The 23,773-nt window shown below is 33.8% G+C and overlaps 3 protein-coding genes, 1 long non-coding RNA gene and 1 pseudogene across 4 annotated transcripts; 4 read left to right on the plus strand and 1 right to left on the minus strand.

Moving 5' to 3' along the window:
- Nucleotides 1-581: 581 nt before the first annotated feature.
- On the minus strand, nucleotides 582-1,888 carry LOC115991411 (annotated as a pseudogene).
- A 2,938-nt stretch (nucleotides 1,889-4,826) lies between these two features.
- LOC115991882 lies at nucleotides 4,827-9,941 on the plus strand. The gene is made up of 7 exons (XR_004092358.1): nucleotides 4,827-5,087; nucleotides 5,762-6,889; nucleotides 8,105-8,158; nucleotides 8,339-8,420; nucleotides 8,511-8,657; nucleotides 8,911-8,995; nucleotides 9,366-9,941. It is a non-coding gene; the product is annotated as an uncharacterized LOC115991882 (long non-coding RNA).
- A 10,326-nt stretch (nucleotides 9,942-20,267) lies between these two features.
- On the plus strand, nucleotides 20,268-20,801 carry LOC115991412. Its single transcript, XM_031115107.1, has one exon. It carries the CDS (start codon nucleotides 20,268-20,270, stop codon nucleotides 20,799-20,801), a length of 534 nt encoding a protein of 177 aa, XP_030970967.1.
- Nucleotides 20,802-20,826: 25 nt separating this feature from the next.
- Nucleotides 20,827-21,279, plus strand: LOC115991413 (putative disease resistance protein RGA3). The gene has a single exon (XM_031115108.1). The coding sequence runs from the start codon at nucleotides 20,827-20,829 to the stop codon at nucleotides 21,277-21,279; it is 453 nt and encodes a 150-aa protein (XP_030970968.1).
- A 1,041-nt stretch (nucleotides 21,280-22,320) lies between these two features.
- On the plus strand, nucleotides 22,321-23,690 carry LOC115991881 (putative disease resistance RPP13-like protein 1). The gene is made up of 2 exons (XM_031115862.1): nucleotides 22,321-23,049; nucleotides 23,574-23,690. The coding sequence occupies exons 1-2, from the start codon at nucleotides 22,327-22,329 to the stop codon at nucleotides 23,604-23,606; spliced, it is 756 nt and encodes a 251-aa protein (XP_030971722.1). The 5' UTR covers nucleotides 22,321-22,326; the 3' UTR covers nucleotides 23,607-23,690.
- The last annotated feature ends 83 nt before the right edge of the window (nucleotides 23,691-23,773 follow it).

Here is a 23,773-nt window from a genome sequence, read left to right on the forward strand (position 1 = left end):
GTTATTTTTCTGCACAATGTGATTTTTCTGCAAAATTATTTTTCTGCATAGTGTTATTTTTCTGCATAGTATTATTTTTCTGCATACTGTTATTTTTCTGCAGTGTTATTTTTCTGCTTACTGTGATTTTTCTGCATAATGTGATTTTTCTGCATAATTATTTTTCTGCAGTGTTATTTTTCTGCATAGTGTCACTTTTCTGCAGTGGTATTTTTCTGCATACTGTTATTTTTCTGCATAATGTGATTTTTCTGCATAATTATTTTTCTGCGTAGTGTTATTTTTCTGCGTAGTGTTATTTTTCTGCATAGTGTTATTTTTCTGCATAGTGTCACTTTTCTGCATAGTGCCATTTTTCTGCAGTGTTAAAAATGACCAATGAGCAGGATAGTATCTAGTGTAAGTTTACAACTAAACTTGAGTTGACAAACTTACCTAAGGGTTTGTCAACTTATATAGGGCTTTTTGTTGTCTCAATTTTTTGGAAACTTAGTAATATTAAACTTAGAAAATTTCAAATTCCAACGAAGGTTCACATTAAATAAAAGTAGTAATGCTTAGAAATTTAGAATTACAAATTCCTACAACTGGCCTTGTAGTTGCCATAGATGCTCAACGAGATCTGCTTGAAGTTGAGAATGAATTCCTCTATCTCTAATGGAATTATGACGTTCAATAAACTGCATAAGGTTACAAGTGGGATTATGTGACACCGGTTCGAGTCCATTATCGTTGATTTGATCATAATCAAAGTCATTTGCTCCAAGGTAAGTATGTCGTTCATCTTCAACGATCATATTATGCAATATTATACATGCCATCATAATGTCCTTAAGCGTTTCAAGATGGAAAAAACGTGCAGGCCCACACACAATTGCAAATCGCGCTTGAAGTACTCCAAATGCACGTTCGACATCCTTCCTGACCGCCTCTTGTGCGGAAGCAAAATGTTGTCTTTTACGGTTTTGTGGTGCTGGAATTGTTTTGACAAATGTTGCCCATGATGGACATATACCATCTGCAAGATAGCACCCCATCAAATAGTTATTACCATTTATCGAGTAATTAACCGGAGGAGCACGCCCTTCAGCAAGCTCAGAAAATACAGAAGACCGCTCTAGGACATTGATGTCATTGTGAGACCCCGGTAACCCAAAAAATGCATGCCATATCCAAAGGTCATACGACGCCACGATTTCCAAAATTATCGTTGGATCACGTGTATGACCAATATATTGACCTTTCCACTTACTTGGACACTTCTTCCATTTCCAATGCATGCAGTCGATGCTCCCTAGCATTCCTGGAAATCCACGATGTTGGCCAACTGCTAACAACCTTGCAATGTCATTGTTGTTTGGTGACCTCAAGTACTCTTCAAAAAAGATTGAAACTACCGCTTTAACAAATTTTTTTAAGCTTTTTATTGCAGTGGTTTCTCCAATCCTTATGTATTCATCCATGAAATCAGCCGACACTCCTAAGCAAGCATTCTGATTGCAGCGGTCATCTTTTGAAGGGAAGACAACCCGAGTGTGTTAGCCGCATTTCTTTTTTGAACAAAGTATGGTTCAGTAGCTTCAACTCTTGAATGGATACGTAGAAAAAGAGAACGACTCAGTCGAAACCTCCTTCGAAATACATTAGGAGGATACACTGGTGTTTCAGCAAAATAATCATGGAAAAGCCTATCATGACCTTGCAAAGGATTACGCCAAATAAACCTGTGAGGTTGAACCGAACGACGACGTGATGTTGATTCTCTTTCATTCTTTAATTCTTCTATGGCAATAGCTAGAGTAAGTTCCGTCTCATCATCATCAGAAGATGAGTCAAATGGAGGCTCATCATTTGGAAAAATAAAATCAATGTCATAATGGAAATCCATTAAGAGAGAACAAAAACTAAATGGAATAGATAATTTTGTAGAAGTGGGTGGAAATTAGAGAGAAAATGGTCATATTTATAGAGCAAGAATGTGACTTGAGTTTGAATTTCAAAAATTTGACCTTTAGGTTTGAATTTACCATTGGGTTTAAAGTTAAAAAATATGACTTTTAGGTTTGAATTTACCATTGGGTTTAAAGTTAAAAAATATGACCTTTAGGTTTGAATTTACAATTTGGTTTAAAGTTAAAAAAAATATGACCTTTAGGTTTGAATATATCATTTGGTTTAAAGTTTAAAAAAAAAAAAATGACCTTTAGGTTTGAATATATCATTGGGTTTAAAGTTAAAAAAAAATATGACCTTTAGGTTTGAATTTACCATTGGGTTTAAAGTTAAAAAATATGACCTTTAGGTTTGAATTTATCATTGGGTTTAAAGGTTAAAAAAAAAATGATCTTTAGGTTTGAATTTACCATTGGGTTTAAAGTTAAAAAAAAAAATATGACCTTTAGGTTTGAATTACCATTGGATTTAAAATTAAAAAAATATGACATTTATGTTTGAATTTACCATTGGGTTTAAAGTTAGGTTTGAATTTACCGTTTGAATTTCAAAATTATGACCGGTGGATATAACAATAAAAATTATGACCGTTGGGTCAAAAAAAAAAATGACCGTTGATCAGAGACATCGATTCAACAGCATCAATTTGGTCACCGATTCTAGTAATACAGTGGTCGGAGACATCGATTCGGCGGTGGTCGTCAGAGACAACAATTCGGCGGCGGTCGTCGGAGACATCGATTCGACGGCGGTCGTCGGAGACACTATTACAACAATCGGCCCACCGGTGATGGCGGTACAATGGTCGGAGACACCAATCCGGTGGGCCATTGGACCTCCACCACAAGCGGCTCTATTGGCCAAGCCACCGGTGTTGGTAGTTTACTTAAAATATAAGTTTAAATTAAAAAAGTATAACCATTAGGGAAAATAATAAAAAATTGATGAATAATGAATATTTTATTGAATAGTCTTGTAAAATAGATAAACTGATGTGGGTGTTTTGTAAAAGTAATGGTGTAAAATAGAAAAAGTAGGTTTTTCGTGTAAAATAGACGGAATCTTTTGCACGAGCTGATGTGAATGCTCTAAGACGTAAGAGGTACCATCCATGTCACGTTCAAAAAATTGCATCTCAGTTCCGAGGGAAGAGTACTTTTTTTTTTTGGGTAAATACAGAGAAGAGTACTATACTACCCATTGTTTATTGGATTATTGCCAACACAACCTTCAAATATGTGCTGAATAAACTGGGCCTTCTGGCCTGGTGGTACTTGGTCTCCTTGTGACCTAAAGTTCAGGGGTTCTATCCCCTACATAAATACTTACCCAGCAGAAAAAAAAAAAAAAAAAAAAAAGAATATGTGCTGAATAAATAAAATATTTCCAACCTCAAAGCAATGTTATTTTAGAACTACTCTATTACCAATAGGCAACGGAAGCATAGAATAACATAGTATATAAATACAGTTGGATGATAAAAGTTAGTACTACACTTCTAAGGTGAAAATATCATTTTAGTCACTACATTTTAGAGTTATATTTAATTTGGTTCCTACAATTTGGTAGCAGCAAATTTGGTTCCTCTTATTGTTCAATTTAGTTCCTACCATTAACCTCATATAGAATATGCTTACGTGGCTAACGGATTATACAGTTGGCACATTAGATGCTTACGTGACTATTAAAATAATAATAAAAAATTAATTTAACATCTAAAAATTACTAAGTCAGATTTAAATGAAAAAAAAAAATCTTATAATATTTTTAAGAAGAATTTGTTTTCCTGGGTATTTCAATTCTTAGTCTCATTTATTTTTCTTCTAATTTAATTTCTCAAATTTTTTTTTTCACTTCAAATTGAAATTGTTCTACAACATTTTGTGTGTGCAGATCCGTACTAACAAAAAATGAAAAACACAAAAGTCAAATCAACTTTTAAGATGGTAAACTGTTGTTGGCTTGAAATATAATAGGACAACATCTCCCAAAAAAAAAAAAAAAAAAAAAAAGAAGAAGAAGAAGAAATATAATAAGACAAAAGCTAAATCCAAAGAGTGAGGATTATTTTTTTTTTTTTTTTTTTTTTTTTCAGATTTGAAAAAAAAACACTTTTTTTTGAGCTTATGTGTAAATACTATAATAGCATATTAGGTCATCTCCGTATCATTTGTCTTTATTATTAAGTTTAGATACCCATTAGTTTTCTATATAAGTTAGATTTGAACCAAAAAAACCACAAAACTCAAGAATTTTTATGTACAAATATTTTTTTTAAAAATAAAAAAGTACAAATATTAATATTAATAACAACAAGGTTTTTTGAAAATAAAAAATCAATAAAAAAGTACAAATATTAATATTAATAACAACAAGGTTTTTTGAAAATAAAAAATCATAAGAAGATTTTTTATTTTGATAAGAAGATTGTAACTTTATTGAAAAGAAGATAAATTTAATACATTCTGAGTTGCAGCCGATTTGATCATATAAGAATTTTTCTCCATCCAAATTACAAAATCATATGATAAAGATAAACTAAATAACAAAAGAGAGATGACATAATTAGTTTTGTAGAACTCTAGCAAAAACAGATAAAAGAAAAAAGAAAAAAAACAGTTTTGTGGAGAGGTAGATTAAGATGGCAAAATATAATTGGACAAGTGACATGGCATCTTTCCCAATACATGGAACACCATTTCTACCCACAACAACAACAACAATAGGTAAAGAAATAAAATGGAATATGCCTTACTTTTGAACCAACAAAAAAAAAAAAAAAAACATTTTCCTATTTGCATAGGAATTTGTCAGATTGACTGATATCCAATAACATATAAACTCTTCTTCCACTGGTGGAGTCAAGTCGAGATGATAAGTATTATATAGACTCGAAAAAACAAATCTTTATCATATAGAGAAATAGATAGAAATACAGAGTCATTGAGTCTAACTCTACCTCTATCACTTCCTATTTACTACTATTATTTATATTAACTCTACGCCTGTGTTTTTTTCTAATTTTTAGATCTAAGTTTCGCACTCACATCAAATTTTGTTTCATTTTCACAAAACCAATAACGCAAATCGTACTCGTCTCTCAGTATTGCTCTCATTGACCCACCGTGCCAAAGGTACTCTCTCTCTCTCTCTTTCTCTCTACTCAATACGTTGTCGTTTTTGCTTCTTAGATTCCTCTCTCTCTCTTTCTCTGACTTTAGATCTTAGAATTTCGTGATGTTACCTAGGGTTTTTCGTTTTTCAATTTCGGATCTTTTTGGGTTTTGGTGATTCATGTTTGGTTTCCGAGAAAAAAAAAATTGAGGTTTTAGGTAGGAAATGATCATTTGTCATTTCAATGAATAATGTATATTGCTCTGTTTGGTTGTTTGGAAAATGAGTAAATATAAAAAAAATGATTTTTTTAAAGGTCTTTTAGGTTGTCTCATTCTCTCGGAAACCAAAATGAGCATTCGAATTGTTGTTATGAAATTAGTGTGAATTTCAATAGTGTAAAAAGTGTTAATTTCTGGATTACATTGACATTTAATCTAGTTTGATTCTTTTATCATTGTTTTTATTTTCTAATTTTCTGATTCTGCGTTTATTGAATGTAAGTTTGAATTTTTTGTAATTGAATTGACATTTAATCTAGTTTGAAATTTGGACGCTTTTTAGCTCATACATTGCATTGTTTCACAAATTCAGAAGTAGGATTTTAGAATCATAGTTTAGCTTAAATGTCAATTTAATTTATGAAGTTCACGATTTTCTGGATTGTTTATGATGGAATTGTTGGTCTTAGCAGGTCATTCAAAATTCAGCGGCCAAGCTCGGGGGGCGACTTGCCCCAGTTTCGGAGGGTAAATTCAAACACTCTTACAATGTTCATGGATAACGACGTTGAAGGTGGTAATCTTGGGCCATATGCTGACAGGCCGAGGGTTTTCCCCAGCATGCGTAGTAAAGTTCACACCCCGTTGGTAAATACAATTCAATACAAAAAAGCCTGTTATGGGATTGAACCTGTATCTTCATTTGTTCTTATTTTGTGTGAATTGGTCTCATTGTCAGATTAATATATGATCACTTGTAGCAAAGCGTATTTGTTTTTCTTGGGGTGTAAGATTCATGTATGCTTTTTATTCTTAGTGGACTACGTTTAGGACTTTTCTTCTTTCATTGTGCTTATGATTTGCGATTGGTATGATGGAGCTGTATTGTGTTAAACAGTATTGCATTGCTAACAACCTTTGTCTCTCTCTCTCTCTCTCTCTATCTCCATTTTTAAATTTATAGCTTTTCACAGACAGAACAACATGGTGCAACCTTTCATAGCTTTGAACTAACAGTGCAACTGTGCTTTGTCAGAGTTAGACAAATATGTTTTTATTTATTTTGTTAATTAGATACTCCCTCCATCCCATATTGTTGGTGTTGTTTAGAAAATCCAACTTTTCAAGGGAACATCATGTAATGCAGTCATTCAAATAAAAGGGATCAAGTTTGAAAAACTTTTTGAATGAAGTAAATGATAAGTTAGGAATATCAATATTATATATATTGACTTTTTAAAGAGGACTACATTTTGAGACATCCCAAAATGGAATGAAGAACTAATGATTTGAGGTGGAGGGAGTAGTTAAAACAATGGGGGAGGGGGGATTTTAACCCTGGCTCTTCTTGCAAAAGAGAGCAGACATTGCCACTAAGCTACATGGCTCTTGGCGTTAGAGTTAGATAAACTATTGTAACTAGTTATAGAATAACTATTTTTCCTAAATGTAATGACAATTTTGCAATCTTTTACGTTGGAGCAAAAACTTCTCCAATCATTGTTTTTGTCTTCTCCCTTTGTATTATTAGCTTCCTTTTCTCAATATATCTTACTAAGTGGTTGCTTGCAAAGGATGAGGGGCCTCCTGAGATGGTTCAGGTACATCATCTATTTTCAGTTTCTTCTGCTCGTGATGTAATTTGTCTTTTTGTCTGTATGTTTTCACGGTAATTATTTTTGGTAGTAGATCATAAATTTTTTGTTTAATTTTTGTTACTATAATTTCAATGGGACTTTTCCAGGATCATCGATTTTCTATAGCTTCTATGTATAGTCTACATGCATGGAGGCTACGATGTATCATGCAGACTTGTAATTTGTTTCTATTTTGATTTTTTTTATAGATACTGTTGATATGTTTGTGCAGAACATTTAATTATTTAAAGGTTCCCTTTATGTATTTTTGGTATGTAAAAAGGAGTATTATTAAAATTATGAAAAAAAAGAAAGTATTATATAAATAAGTGAACTCTAGTAATAACAACAAAGAATGATTTAATAATAATAATAATAAATACTCTTTGGTTGGAATTGGGTTTCCCCACTGTTGTGTTCTGTCAAAGCTCACTTGACTCACTGGACCAATCATTTAATTTGTTACCATTTAACATTTGACAACCCATGCTGCTGTTGTGGAGCTTCAGTATGCCTTTAGATAGTCTTCTAAGATGCAAGGTTTCATATTATGGGAAGTTGTTCTTATCCTGCATCTTTGATTTGTCATGTTCTGGCATGCAATGGGGGTTTGGAACATGGCTAAATGTGTACCTTTCTGGAAAAAAAAATATATATATATATATATATATCTGAAATTTTATATTAACTGTAGTTTGTTTATCTGTATTTAATTTTCCTTTCAATGGAGAAGAATGTACATAGGAGAAAAAATTTTATAAAGCTTTTCATAAAAAACGCATAATATCCTTGTGGTTTCATATTTCAAGGTTGTTTAGTAAGGTCCAAATAAGTGCATGGGGCATTGAAAAGTGCAGGTGGTGTCCTCAGCTCTCCACATGCTAGGGTGTTTGCTGACAAAGACTCCTCATGGTGTTGTTAAGTATGCCAAGAGTTGTGTAGCTTAATGGCATTGAATAGTCTCCTTTATGAGAAGAACCAAGGTTCGAATCCCCCTCACCCACTTCTTATAACAAATATGACAACTTTAGTCTCCTGTAAGCATACAGGATCACATCCTATAGTAAATATGTTTTCATTGCCATTAATAAGTTTTAAGATTTAGCCTATGTAGTTGTCTTCACCTTGCAAACAGCTCCAATTTATTTCTTTGATAATTATTTGTTTGTGCATCTCAAGAGTTTATTCATTCAGAGTAGCAGGAGCTCAAGAAGAACTTCAGTGGTTTGTAAGGTAATGCAATTTGATTTAGCATTATTTTTGGTTTTCTATGTTATGGTCACATGGAGTTAAAATTTGAGATTTTTGAGATCCCTAATTTAAAGTGGACTGGGCTATGTGATGTTTATAAGTTTCTACACAATGATAATTTGTGGATTTGAAATTTGTGTGAAAGGTTACTCTTCTCTGTAGGAAATTTGGAGGACTACCCCCAGATTTTTTTTGGCTGGACTTCCTAAAATCATTGACAATTGTCACATTAATTGGAACTCCGGTACTCTCTATATGCTTCAAATGATTGTCAACTAGGTCACATCTAGCTCATCTCAAGATAATCTTAATCTGTATGGCACTTATGATTCAGATCAAAGACAGGTCCTCTGGATTTTACAAATAGCATAAGCCTAGCAGATTAACACAAAAAACTTGCAATGGATGATGAAGAAAGATCAAGATCAATCTCAAAGAGAAAACCCATCTAGGTGGTCACAGATTAACACTACTAGTCATGGTAGTTGATATAATTTTCCCTTAACTTGTGATTTGTTTGTTCAATTGACAAATGAGTCCTTATTTTTGCTCCTTATTGTAAATAAATTGCTGTTTTTCTATTCATTTTGTTAATGTAGATCAATTTGGAATAAGATTAGGTAAAAGATTCCATTTGTTGATTGATGGTGTTTGGTTTGGATTTGTATTGCTATTCCTAAGCATTCCTTCATTTGTTGGCTAACGTTCATGGATAGAATTCTCCCTCATGATAGGGTTGCTAAATGGGGATACAATTGTGATCTCGTTTGTGTGTACTGCAAGAGAAAGCTGGCGCCAATGTTGGGCTGCGTAACATGGGTATCTATCTCAAATATAACCATTAGTTTATTAAAAATTAATTGTTCTTACAATGTCCTATAATCTGATGTGGAGAAACATGTTGGACTGCTTACAACGCCCAAAACTCATGTTGGAGATATAAAGTTTCCTGGAACATAGTGATAAATATTAATGTTGTTTGTATTTTCCATGTATTTTAAACTTACTTTTTTTTTGGGTCATTTTCTTGAATGTTATCGTGTCAAGCTGTCATTTATGTCTAAAGAGATATTCATGTATTTGGAGAAGTCTAAAATCGATATAGAAGGAAAATTTACAATTCCTTCCTCTGTCCCTTGTCCTACAAATTGATGGGCAAAGGATAAGCCTTTGTTTGCTTGTTTTGCAGATCCCAATTACATGATCTGTGTTGTTCTGAGCAATGCATTTGAATAGTGTATTCAACCTTCCTTGCACACAAGGCTATTCATGGTTCAGTGGCAGGGTATATGGATTTGCAGTTGAGCCTATTAATGGGAGACATTCTTATATTCCATTTCATTTAAGTTTCTTCTTGGTTGGAAATTTTTAATCTTCCTTGCTCATGTCTAGCTGTCTCTGTGAGCTATATGTATGTGTTTGTGGGTTTGCACATGTATATACCCTTTGTGTACCCTTTGTGTGAGATTATGCTTCTTGCTACATTATACATGTCCACAATGGCCAATTGAACAAATGTCCATTCATTCAACCTTTAAATATCTTGCCTGCTTTACACATAGCTTGTTGCACCTATTGATCTGGAAACATGATCAATGAACCTGTAAGCAAGTTTATATTCAAAATTTCATTAGATGATAGATGAGTTCATTCAACTGGGGTAGGAGCACATTGGTTTTATGATTGGCAACTAGCCATTAATATAATATGGACTTGTTGCTCATTTTGTGCGTGCAGTGTGCAATTGAGAAATAGTGAGAAACAAAGCAAGGTCATGATTAGGGGTGGCAAATGGGCGGGTTGGGTCATAAATGGGTTGGGTCATAGATGAGTTGGGTGTATAATTATCCATTTATCCATTTATGACCCGTTTATATATAAATTAATTATCCATTACCAACCCAACCCATTTAATTAGTAACCCACCCATTTAACCCAATATGACCCAAATACCTCTAAAACTACTTGAATACCCTCTTGACCTCCAAAATACCCATAAATACCTAAAATGATGCAAATACCCCTAATCTTCCAAAATTACCAATATAACCTTGGACATCCAAAATTATCCCCAAAATCTCTAAAATTAGCAAAATACCCATACAACCTCTAAAATAACCAAAATACCCCTAATATCTCTAAAATGACCAAATATGCTTAAAACCACTAAAATGACCAAAATACCCCCTGAAACCCAAAAAATGACCAAAATACCCTCAAAACTCAAAAAATAACCAAAATACCCCCGAAACCTAAAAATTACCAAAATACCCCCCCAAAACCTAAAAAATGACCAAAATACTCTCAAAACCTAAAAAAATGACCAAAATACCATCAAAACCTAAAAGTGACCAAAATACTTCCGAAACCCAAAAAATGACCAAAGTACCTCCAAAACCCAAAAAATGACCAAAATACCCCCAAACCTAAAAATTACCAAAATACCCTTGAAACCCAAAAAATTACCAAAATACCCCCAAAACCTAAAAATGACCAAAATACTTCCAAAACCCAAAAAATGACCAAAATACCCCTGAAACCCAAAAAATAGCCAAAATACTCTCAAAACCCAGAAAATGACCAAAATACCCCGAAACCTAGAAAATTACCAAAATACCCCCCAAAACTCAAAAACTGACCAAAATACCCCCAAAACCTAAAAATTACCAAAATACCCTCGAAACCCAAAAAATTACCAAAATACCCCCAAAACCTAAAAATGACCAAAATACCCCTAAAACCTCAAAAAATACCAAAATACCCCTAAACGTCAAAAAATACCAAATATCCTTGAAACCCAAAAAATGACCGAAATACCCTTGAAACCTAAAAATGACCAAAATACCACCAAAACCTAAAAAATTACCGAAATACCCCAAAACCTAAAAATTACCAAAATACTTCTGAACCCTAGAAATTTACCGAAATAACCCTAAAACTAAAACACGATAGAAATGCCCTCATAACCTAAAAAATGCTAAAATACCCTTAGAATCTAAAAGATTATCAAAATAACCCCGAAACCTAAAAAATTACCAAAATTCCCTCGAAACCTATAAAATGAATGAAAGACTCTTGGAACCTTTAATTTGTCAAAAATATCCTTGAAACATCCAAAATACCCCGAAAACTCTATTTCAGTAATTTTAGATGTTTTAGGTGTATTTTGGTCATCTTACATGTTTGGGGGCATTTTGGTCATAATTTGGGCTTCAGGGGTTTTTATCGATAATTTTTTTGGTTTTGGGGTTATTTTGGTCATTTTTTTAAGGTTTTTGGGGGTATTTCGATCATTTTTTAGGTTTCAGGGTATTTTGGTAATTTTTTTAGGTTTCTGGGGTATTTCAATTATTTTTTAGGTTTTAGAGGTATTTCGGTCATTTTTTAGGTTTATGAAGTATTTTGGTAATTTATCAGGTTTAGGGAGTATTTTGGTAATTTTTTAGGTTTTGGGTGTATTTTGGTAATTGTTAGGTTTTGGGGGTATTTTGGTCATTTTTTTTGGTTTTTGGGGTATTTTGGTCATTGTTTTAGGTTTTGGGGTTATTTTAGTCATTTTTTAGGTCTTGGGGTATTTTAATCATTTTACAGGTTTCAAAGGTATTTTGGTCATTTTTTAAGTTTCGGGGGTATTTTTGGTAATTTTAAGGTTTCAAAAGTATTTCGGTCATTTTTAAGGTTTAGGAAGCATTTTGGTCATTTTTTGGGTTTTTAGGGTATTTTGGTAATTTTTGGGTTTTGGGGATATTTTGGACATTTTAGAGGTTTTGGGGGTATTTTGGTCATTTTTTGGGTTTTGAGGGTATTTTGGTTAGTTTTTGGGTTTTGGAGATATTTTGGACATTTGAGAGGTTTTGGGGGGTATTTTGCTCATTTTAGAGATTTTGGAGGTATTTATGTCATTTTGTGGGTTTTGGGGATATTTTGGTCATTTTTTGGGTTTCGAGGGTATTTTTGTCATTTTTTGGGTTTTGGAGGTATTTTGGTCATTTTTAGGTTTTAGGGGTATTTTAGTCATTTTTTGGGTTTCAAAGGTATTTTGGTCATTTTTTGGGTTTTGGGAGTATTTTGGTCATTTTTTGGGTTTCAGGGGTATTTTGGTTATTTTTTGGGTTTTGGAGGTATTTTGGTCATTTTTAGGTTTCGGGGGTATTTTGGCCATTTTTTGGGTTTTGGTGGTATTTTAGTAATTTTTAGATTTTAGGGGTATTTTGGTCATTTTTTGGGTTTTGGAGGTATTTTGGTCATTTTTAGGTTCGGAGGTATTTTGGTCATTTTTTGGGTTTTGGTGGTATTTTAGTAATTTTTAGGTTTTAGGGGTGTTTTGGTCATTTTTTGGGTTTCAGAGGTATTTTGGTCATTTTTTGGATTTTAGGGGGTATTTTGGTAATTTTTAGGTTTCGGGGGTATTTTGGTCATTTTTTGGGTTTCAAGGATATTTTGGTCATTTTATTGGTTTTGGGGGTATTTTTGGTAATTTTTAGGTTTTGGGGGGTATTTTGGTCATTTTTTAGGTTTCAGGGGTATTTTGGTCATTTTTTGGGTTTTAGGGGTATTTTGGTTATTTTTTGGGTTTTGGTAGTATTTTGGTCATTTTTTAAATTTCAGGGGTATTTTAGTCATTTTTTAGAAATTTAGATTTTATGTTGTTTATTTAAATTTTAGATGGGTTTAGTGGGTATTAGTGGGATTATCCATTTAGACCCATCTAATTAAATAACCAAATGGGTCTTTACCCATTTAACCCAAATATTCAAATGGGTTGGGTTAACACTTATCCAAATAAGGTGGGTAATGGGTGGGTTCATGGATATGGATAAAAATTGCCACCCCTAGTCATGATAAGTGACATGATGTGGGCAAAACTACAGTCTGCAACCAATTAGTCGAGTTTCTTGAAGACTTGGACCATATAGATGTCCTCGATCGGGGATAGAAAGAAGGGATGTACCACAAATTTTATCAATAAATAGGCAAAACCATTTGGAAGCAACAAGACCTAAGCATATATGAGTTCCTAAAGATGTCACGAGGAAATAGTGAGGAAGAGCCACCAACTCTTAGATTGGAACAACCATATTAGAAGAAAAAATGGCTGAATAAAGTGACTAGCAGCACTGTCCAATTAGAGTAACTGTTAATTTGATGTTTTTTGTGTTATTGTATCCCTTTGTTTTTTCCTCTATGTTGATAGTTGACACTAATTATGTAAAGTATGTCCTCTGAAATCTTGCGGTTTGCTCTAGCATTGCTGATTCGTAACATTTTTGTGTGAAATACCTGATTCGAAACATTTTTGTGTGAAATTGTCCTATGTAGATGGGGCCTACTTGAGCTTCTTGACACAATACTTTTGAAAAGAACCACAGTATATTATTTTGAATATATAAAGTAATCTGAGTATAAGTGCTTATCTTTTGAAAATGGCCTTGAGCATCCGTATATGCCTTGGAAAATTTTGTCATTTTCTAGTGCTTCCTCCATAACACCTTTTCTTTTAATTATTGACTGTTTTACTGTTATCAAATATATGTGCCACTTCCGCGAGAAAGCCACATTCCTTTGCTTTGAAGGCTACAAAAGCAATTCCATCTGTTAAGACTCTGATAAATAATGGTACAAGTCAACCTCCTATCTTTAGAGTGTAGAGTCATTCCCAATATGTATATTGTCACAAAGCAAATATTTTACCCCCAAATTTTATGCCTTATGTCTTTCAGAATGAAACTTGGAGACTTTCAGAATATGGATCACTGCCTTATGTTGTGAAGAAACCTCTTCCAATGTCACTCACAGCTTTTGCCTTTAGGTGATACTCTAGTCTAGTATCAATGATCTTTTGTCATTTAACCCGTAAATTTTCAACAGATTGCTAACAAACAATGAGATTCTCTAGTTGATTATGTGACGCATTCTAAATGGACTGTTCCTTCTTTCCTTTCTGGGATTTATTCAAAACAAGTGGCTTTTGGCCGGTAGGAATGTTGTTTTAGCAAGGAGTTTTGTTACTTGGTAAAATCATCTCCACAAACCTTTTTCCACTATTCCTTGTAATGACCTTTAATCCAATCTCCAAAATCAATGGAGCTTGCTGCTTTGATTGTAAATGAGGATGCCGGTCCATCTGGATCTTTGCCTCCAAGGTGTCCCATTACCAAATTTTAGTTTATTTAGTCAATTTAATATTGGTTCATTTTAGTTTTTTTCTTTTAAAAATAAAAATCTTTTTTTCCCTTATATACTCTTGGGTTGGACTATGCATCGGTAAAAGATGCAAAAATTTTGGTTTGTCTACACACATGCCAACTCTAATCAATCTCTTCAGGATTTATAGCCACCCCAACATTTTCACTCTTTGAGACCAAAGCTTTTGTTGTTGATGATGATAACTGTTCTAGCAGTACAATAACTACAATAAATGCGAGCTCCATTTTCATACCTGATAGTACTTAAATTTATGGTAGGACTTATTATTCTTGTGGAATACAATAAATGCATGTTCCCTTCTCTTATCTGATAGTGATTAAATTTATGATGGGACCTACTATTCTTGAGTGATGAGATGTTCTTAGAGCATCCACAGCAGATATGGTATTTGTGCTAAATGCTATAATATGGCACATTTGGCACACCAAATACCAAAAACGGAGTTTTATCAGATGTGTTAAATGTGTCAAACTTTTGTAACATTAAACAGTACCCTTACAATTTTGGCACGGTACAGACACCGAATGGCATATGGTTTATTACTTTTTATTCATCTTTATCTCTCCTCACAATCTGTCTCTCTCTCCCAACCGGTTTTCTTTCCTCTTCAGATTAGATTCCCAGCTCCTCCCTCAACCTCAAACATCTTCATCCTGTTAGGTCAGAGCAACATGGCTGGCCGTGGCGGTGTAACCAAACACCACAAATGGGACAGCATCGTTCTCGCCTCAATCTCGCCCTCCACCATCTCGCACACTGCCGGATCTCTCTTCTTTCTCTTGCGATGGTTGTGGCGGTGTTTTTTAGGGTGGTTGTTGTGGGTTGTGTTTGATGGTTTTGTGTTTTTGGATGGTTGTAGTGGGTTGTGTTTGGTTAATTTGAGTCGTGGTTGGCTAATTTGAGCGATGGTTGGTTGATTTTGGGATTTGTGGTTGTGCCGATCTCTTTGGTTGTGTGTGTGTGTGGTTTTTTTTTTTTTTTTTTTTTTTTTTTTTTTTTTAAGGTGGCGTTGGTGGATGTGGGTTTGTGCCGGTGGTGGCTAGTCGATGTTGTTGCTGTTGCTGGCCGTTGTTGCGGCAGTGGTGGATGTGCTATTGTTGTTGAGGGTGATAATAGGGAGGAGATAATATATTTTTTTAACGTATAGTAAATATTATTTTAATGTATAGAATTGAATAATAAAACATCTGATAAATGAGATGTAAAATGATGTGGTAAAATAATAAAATAGGCTTTTAGTGTGTCAAAATGACATTTTTTATATCACATCTGCTGTGGATGCTCTTAGAGTACTAAATAGGGTGAATTGCAAATTACACCCTTAAAGTTTGAGAATATTTGAAATTTATACTATAAAATATCAGAATTTAGGGGGATAAAATTCAAACACCTCAATACTTTAGGTGGTAAAATTCAAATTTTGAAATGTCAAGCTATAAAATCCAAACACCTCAAATTTTGAGGGGTATAATCCATCATGCGCACTTCGTGCATGTAATGATGCTTTTTAATTTTTAATTTTTGGATTTATACATTTTACTCAAGGCAATTTTATTTTATTTTTTTTTTTAAGAAGTTGTATTAGTACTTGACTACTAATGTGAGAGAAAAATGTGGAGGTAGGAAAAAAACAGTTTAGTGATAAAAAAAAAATTGTACATTTGTGAAAAAAAATGCAATTATATTTTTATATTTTTTTCAAAAAGAAGAAGTTGTATTAGTACTTGACAACTAATGTGAAAAAAATGTGAAGGTAGGAGAAAAAATTATTTTTTATTTTTAATTTAACTAAAATTAGGAGTTTAATTTCTAATTTTATATGTCTAACCCTATGATTTAAGCCTTAGAAATGAATGAATTTGAGGGTATTTTTGGTATGTAATTTGAGGATCCCAAACAGGAAAAGCCTCTTAAATAGTAGTGTAAATACACCAATTAAAATAAATTGGAAAATAGAGTCAGAACAATTAAAAGACGCTGGAAATGCATTGATACTCAATGACATTAGCCTCATAAAGTAATCTACAACTACAAGTGGTCCTTACACCAAAATGATGAAGATTCATGGTGTTTGTGATGCTAAAAATAAACCTAGTCCCATATTTTATTTGTTTCCACACTCAACTACTTTCATGAAAGCCATGCAATAAGTGGAAACTGCTCGCACATGCATTATGGACGAACCCAAAATACGTTACGCATTTATGGCGAGCATTTATGCCAAAGAGTAATAGATGGAGCAACAAGAAAGAAGATGTTACACAAATCAAAGTATCAGTTGTAACATATTAACTGTTACAAATGAGAATAAATACAAAGATTTATTGCTCATTATAGACAAGATGGCTATAAAGCTAGAGAAGAATAGAACCAAAGGGTACACAATTCTAATCCCAAAAATACTCCCAAAGTTGAATTCTATTGTGATATTCTAATTGAATTCCATCTGACTTAATTATCGGAGGGTTTTTGACACACATCACACCGTTGTATTTCTTTTTCTTTGTTTCACATCTTATGGCAGGTTTGTCTTTGGATGAATCAATTGTTATTGTCCATCCACGTAGACGAAGAACTCAACTGATGATTTTTGGCATCAACAATTGTCACTTCAATTTTTTTAAATGAAAATTATAACATACAAGTAGAGTGAACGTTGATTCTTTTTTAATTTCGCTTATTTTTGTGATACCGTTTTACTAGTATTGATGCAATTGCTCAGTTTAATTATTGATAAATGGAGTGTTTTTTCACATATGAATGAACTCAATCAATGATTATATCCCAAATCTGTTCAATAAAATAATCCTACCAATTGAACTTCATTATTTGTATTCTTGAATTGAATGTGAATGAAAAACAGTTTTGAAATTGCTCACTACTTCGGCTTATGCCTAGGCTAAGAGAAAAATGTAGAGTAAATGGCCTGCTGCAAACTACATTTGAATAAGGTAATAAAAGGGGGCCGGAGAATGGCCCAGCCTACCTTGAATGGGGAATGAAACTGAAAGGTAACCCCTAGAACGGGCATCTTTCAAGAAGAGTAATTGTGGGCCTAATATAACCCAAAATAGCACAGAAAAGGGGAAAAGCCCAAAACAAATCCGCTGCAGAACGACCTGGGCAAATCTGATGCAGAACAACTTGGGCAAACCAAAAAAAAAATAATAGAGCCTTAGACCCTTCCATTTTTTTATAACCCAATAGAGAAAAATGGGCCAGTAAAGGCCCACACCCTTTTCTAAAAAGGGATAAGAGCAAACTTATCATCCTCATTAGAGAGAACACGCACGAAAGACAGAATAGACAAAGAAGGCAGAGAACGAGAAGAGCATGACCAATGGAAAAGCCAAGATCTGAGAATGTGCAAGCAAGGAGGTGCCATTATTCACGATTATTTGATCATTTATATATTGTTCTTTAGTGTCTTGGAGTATTGTTTTGTGCACAAACTGGTTCATAAGGCTCATTTAGTGAAGAGAACCAGGCTGAACTCCCACAAACTTAAACAGCCTTAGCCCAAGTGGTCCTTACTCCTTAAGGTCTTCTAGTGCAGGGAGTCTAGATGTTTTGTTTGCTACTGATGTTATAACTATTATCAGGGAGGAACAGCTCCTCGATTGACGGATTGCTTCCTTTTCTGTTTTGGTTGTTCTTCTGTTTGTGGTTTTAATAAAATTTTATCTCTATCAAAAAAAAAAAAAAAAATGATAGGGACCTGTCAGCTAAATTGGTTAGTGAGAAATTGATACCCTTCAAGTTTTAATTTGTCATTCATGAGAAATCACACTCACCTAATCTAACTAGTTAATTATGTTGAGTGGCCGTGTTGAATTCTTTGTAGCAGATAACAACGGAGCTCGAGAATTGATGCTTATTTGATGCCATAAAGATTCAGGGGCTGCTTATCCCTTAAAAGGCTTCCAAATGAAAGAAGACTTTTATTATCTTGTTTTAAACGATGTCACCTGTGGATTTGTGTGTGGGTCATTGGTGCCAAAGAAAATCATTTCTAATTTTAGGGATGACAATTTTGCTTTGATTTGCCGGACCTACACCACCTTATAGAAATGCTGAAGTCGAGATGGGGTGAGATTTTTGCCTTGCAACCTAAGGTGGGGTAAAGATGGATTTAGGCTTGTCCTGCCTTGCATATATTTACAACAATGTCCATTTTTATTTCAAACAAGTCGACTATATCCAAATGCCAACCGACTTTTTTGAAATAAATATTATATATGGAACAAGTCGACTTTTTCCTACATATATATACACACGTAGCTAGGGAATGGACTTTTCAAACAAGTCGTTTATTTTATTTTGATAAGAACATGATCATTTATTTTCAAACAAGTCAGTTTGTTGTCTCTACACAATTTTCCTCCAATCATGCTTAGTGGAATTATAACAGCCTCACCCAATTGTGTAAATATTTTATTTTCAAACAAGTTGTGTTATGTATAGGAAGCCCTAAGACCCCATCTTTTGATTGTCTTCCTCCTTTGTTTGTTCTCATATGATCATTTATTTTCAAACAAGTTGTTTGTTGACCCTACACAATTTTCCTTTAATTAGGCTTAGTGGAATTTACACAATTTTCCTTCAATCATGCTTAGTGGAATTATAATTTAAAATTTTGATTTTCCTTTTTTAGTGTTTTTTTAGCAGTTATTTGTCAATTTCAAATCTCTATCAAGCTGAGCAATTGAATAATTGAATATCCAGTAATCGAATATCAAATTTTCAAATTTCCTAGCCATTGAAGCAATTGGACATCCAGTAATTAAATAATTCCAATGCAAATTTAAAATATCAATAAGAGCAAGACCTTACTAAAGATTCACTTATATTTCACTTGTATTGATAAGGAAAGATTTACAAATTTTAGAATTTGAAAGGGATTACGAATTGGAAGAACAGAAAGGATTACGAGTATGAAATTCATTTGGTCACATTTGCTTTCTTGATGAATCACATGTTTATGACTGTTTTTGTCTTCTTGTGTCGGCAAAATCATGTTTGTCAAATTTACCTTGCTGAAATGTTTTCACCTTTTGTCAATTGTGGACTTTTCCATTGTTAGACTTTGATTAGTAAGGAGAAGGACTACTGTGGACCTGAATTGTAGTTTCCATTTTGGCAACAATCCTTTTTTTTTTTTGGGTAAAAAATGAAGCTAAAAGGACTAGGACTTAAAAATTAATTTCACTTTTAATTTTTAATTAATTATATATTGAACCACATTATTGGGGCACGCACCTATTACTGTCACATGGACAAACATGCTGCAACTTGATCGCACAATTTTCTGTGTTTGATTTTATGTTTTACTAGTTATTTATTTTATTTTATTTTAAATTTTAACTATTTTATAAAAAAATCAAATAAATACATGACATATTATAATTTGTGAAATATAAATTAGATTATAAAAAATATTAGTAAGTATTATTTGTATAGGTTAACTGTCAGTAATTTATTCATTAAAAAAAAAAAAAAAAAACTGCCAGTAATTTAAAATGTTTCAACATGTTACCACTTGACTTAGGAAAGATTTTTAAAAGGAAACGAAAAAGAGGATCCATTCACGTTGCCACTACGGACTACCTTATAAGAAGCTGATATGAGAAATCACGAAGCACAAACTCAAGCGCACTATTGCTAATTTCTACTTTCTGAATCACTTTCTGTTCATTTCTTGCTGTGTTATCAATCCAAACTTAACTTTCAGTCTCCATTAACTATGGCTGATGCACTACTTACTGATCTCTTTGAGCGGTTGGCTTCAATCGCTGTTCAGCTGGCTAAACAAGAGATCAAGTTGCTTGTTGGCGTTGATGAAGAAGTCCAAAAGCTTTAAGACAAGCTCGGATTCATCAAGGCAATGCTGGATGATGCCGATAAAAGACATGCAGTGAAGCTGGATACTGAGAAGCTTTGGTTAGAGCAGCTCCAAGACAAATACTACGATATGGATGACGTTTTGGACACCTGGAGCACTGCAAGGATCAAAGCAGAGATAGAGAAAAAAGAAGGAAAACCAGCTGATGTTAACGCTCCTGCTGTTGTGAAGAAGGTATGCTCCTTCCCATCTCCATTATGTTGTTTTAACCTTCCACTGCGTCATGATGTTGGTCACAAGATTAAAAAACTGAATGAAAAATTAGATGAGATTTTCAATGACAGAGAGAAGTATGGGATTGACTTTAACAGGCAACCTGAAGTAGTTGAGCGACCGATAACTACATCCTTTCTGGATGAGTCCAATATAATTGGTCGTGATAACTATAGGGAGGAGCTGTTGAGCAATCTCTTAGGCGTGGGAGTCCAAAGGAAAGAAAACCCCGTGTCATATCTTTGGTGGGCATGGGAGGTCTTGGAAAAACCACATTGCCCAAATAACCTACAGTCACAGTGAGGTGAAGGCCCATTTTGATAAAAGAATGTGGGTTTGTGTTTCTGATCCTTTTGATCAATGCAAGGTTGCCAAAGCAATCATTCAGGAGCTTGACCCTAAACATGAATCCCTTAATAATACTACTTCTACATTGCAAGCTCTATTGCGTATAGTTTGTGATTTGATTAGGGACAAGAATATAGTTTGTGATTTGATTAGGGACAAGAAGTACTTTCTTGTCTTTGATGATGTGTGGGCCAAAGACTCCACAAAAGAGTCTGAAAAGTGGGAGCCTTTCAAAAATGCTCTCACATGTGGTGCCCAAGGTAGTAGAATTCTAATCACCACACATAATGAGGTAGTTGCGCACATGATGGGGAGTGCCAAAATCGACATAATCAATTTAGGGAATTTGTCAGCCGAGCATTGCTGGTTGATTATTAGGAAAAAAGCATTTTTTGATGATAATATAGATCAACATAAAGATCTTGAACCTTAGGCAGACAACTAGCAATTAAATGCAAAGGCTTGCCACTTGCTGCAAAGCTTATGGGGGTTACATGTGGAACAAGAGAAGTAAAGAAGAGTCAGTGAAGGTTTTGGAAAGTAGTTTGTGGGATTTAGAAGACGTTGAAAAAGGTCTTTTGGGACCATTGTTGTTGAGTTATTATAAATTGTTCCCAGTTGAGAAACAATGTTTCTTATTTTGTACTGTCATCCCAAAAAATCATGTCATTAGTAGATTTGAGTTAATCATCCATTGGATAGCACAATGATATATCGGCTCAAAAGGAAATATGGAGATGGAAGATATAGCGGAAGAGTACTTTCAAAAAATTAGCCATGTGATCATTTTTACAAGATTTTGAGAAAGATGAGATGTCTGGTAGAATTGAAAGTTGCAAAATGCATGATATTGTGCATGACTTTGCCCAATCAATCAAGATAAATGAAAGTTTTGAAATCAATGGTGATAAGAATTTGGAAATAGATTGTAAAAGTCTTTGCCATTTAAGTTTAGAAATTTCAAAAGAAATGCAAATTCTCGAACTTGTTTGCCGTGCAAAAAATCTACGCACACTCTTTCTTCATTCTCGTGAAAGGGACTATGAGTTTAACATGCACCTATCCGACTCATGCCATCATTTTAGATGTTTACGAACATTAATTTTGGATTGCCCATTTACGATTTTTCCAGATGCGGTGGAAAATTTGATACATTTAAGGTGTCTCCATATGTATGAGAATGTTGAAATAGAAGAATTGCCTGAAATCTTATGTAATCTTTGTAATTTGCAAACTTTGAATATTGATAATGGTGAATATTTCAAGAAATTACCACAGGGGATGGGTAAACTAATTAATTTAAGACAGCTTAGATTTAATACAAATGATAGCTGGTTCAAACTAAAATTTCCAAATGGGATTGGGAAATTGACTTGTCTTAGGACATTAAGTGATTTCAACAGAGGTGGTAAGGATGATAAAGAAGGATGTAAACTTGGAGAACTAAAAAATTTGAACCAACTTTGGAGGGAGCTTTAAAATGCATGGGTTGGGAAATGTGGTAGATGTAGGGGAGGCCCAGAATGCACAGTTGAAGAAGAAGATACATCTCCACGATTTGGAACTAGATTTTCTCGATGAAGGTCAATTCGAAGAGAAAGGGGAAGAGAGTAGAAGAAGAATGAAGAGTGATTTAGCAGTTTTGAATGCCTTAGAACCACCTTCACACTTGAAAAAATTATCAATTAAGTGGGTCATGAGCACCGCAGTGTATACTAATTGGATGACGTCCTTGACCAATTTGAAAAGTCTTGATATCAATTGGTGCATTCAGCTAGAGTGTTTGCCACCTTTGGGGAAGTTGCCGTTACTCAAAGAATTAAATATACGGCGTGTAGAAAATGTGAAAAAGTGGGGAGATGAATTTTTAGGAATAGAATCCGAAAACAAAAGCAAGAAAGACGACTACCACATCATAAATATATTCCCAAACCTGAGAGTTCTCGAAATTATTTATTTGCCGAGCTGGGAAGAATGGATTGGCATGGGTGGAAAGAGGTTAGAAGTGGAAGAAGAAAAAGATAGTGGTTTCGTTTCAGATCCAATAATAAAAACAATGCCACGGCTTGAAAGCCTGACAATTCAGGGCTGCCACAAATTAAAATGTCTGCCAGACTACTTGCGTACTACTCCATTACAGAAATTATTCATTCATTACTGTCCAATTCTCAAGCAACGTTGTGAAAGAGAGATAGGAGATTACTGGCCCATTATTTCTCACATCCCAACCATCGGCATACGGTAAAGTAACGATCAACCCCAGTTTGATTCAAACAATCTGTCAGAGGTAACTCTCCTTCTTTTCTTCCCTCGTCTTCTTCTTTTATTTTTAATTTTGCAACGTAATGTTCATCCATTTAAAGTTGATATATTTTATCAGATTACTCAAATTCACAAACCCACTGCCACCAAATCATTCAATCTCGTATGCCCATTAATTATTTCCAAATCTAACGTACTTATTTTTTCTTTCTGGGCATTCGTAATGTTCTTTATATCTATAATTCCCATAAGCTGAAAATTCGTTTTGCTTAAATTTGATAAATTTTTTTTTATAATTTTGGTCCTTGTTGGCCCAATCTTTTATTAGTATGGGTTTTGATTAAAATTTATTTTTTCTTGTTCATTTTTGGTTTGATATCATAATATATGGGTCTTGCAAGTTTTGTTGATTTTCCGAATTTAGATTAATCTGACACAACTCATGTGCTTTTCTTTTGGGCATTAGCCATTAGTATGAGGATGATGGGGCTGGTATGAGGCGGATGAACAAGTGGAAGTAGACATTGATGAGGGGGATTCGTGAAGCGGACAGATACATATTATGAGATTGGGTAGTAAGAGCAAGCATTATGAACATTATGAACATTACATTTAAATCTGTGTCCATATTGCTACACTGTGCCTCTTATTCCTGCTTACCGCTA

This window comes from Quercus lobata, chromosome 5 (assembly GCF_001633185.2).
Source record: "Quercus lobata isolate SW786 chromosome 5, ValleyOak3.0 Primary Assembly, whole genome shotgun sequence".
Lineage (NCBI taxonomy): Eukaryota > Viridiplantae > Streptophyta > Magnoliopsida > Fagales > Fagaceae > Quercus > Quercus lobata.

What these genes read in the sequence shown, in the direction of transcription:
- LOC115991413 (XM_031115108.1), top strand. Translation starts at nt 20,827, where the DNA reads ATGTGGGTTTGTGTTTCTGATCCTTTTGATCAATGCAAGGTTGCCAAA.
- LOC115991881 (XM_031115862.1), top strand. Translation starts at nt 22,327, where the DNA reads ATGCATGGGTTGGGAAATGTGGTAGATGTAGGGGAGGCCCAGAATGCA. An exon ending in AAAGAGAGATAGGAGATTAC is followed by an intron (nt 23,050 to 23,573) that starts TGGCCCATTATT and finishes TTTTGGGCATTA; the next exon opens with GCCATTAGTATGAGGATGAT.
- LOC115991412 (XM_031115107.1), top strand. Translation starts at nt 20,268, where the DNA reads ATGCTGGATGATGCCGATAAAAGACATGCAGTGAAGCTGGATACTGAG.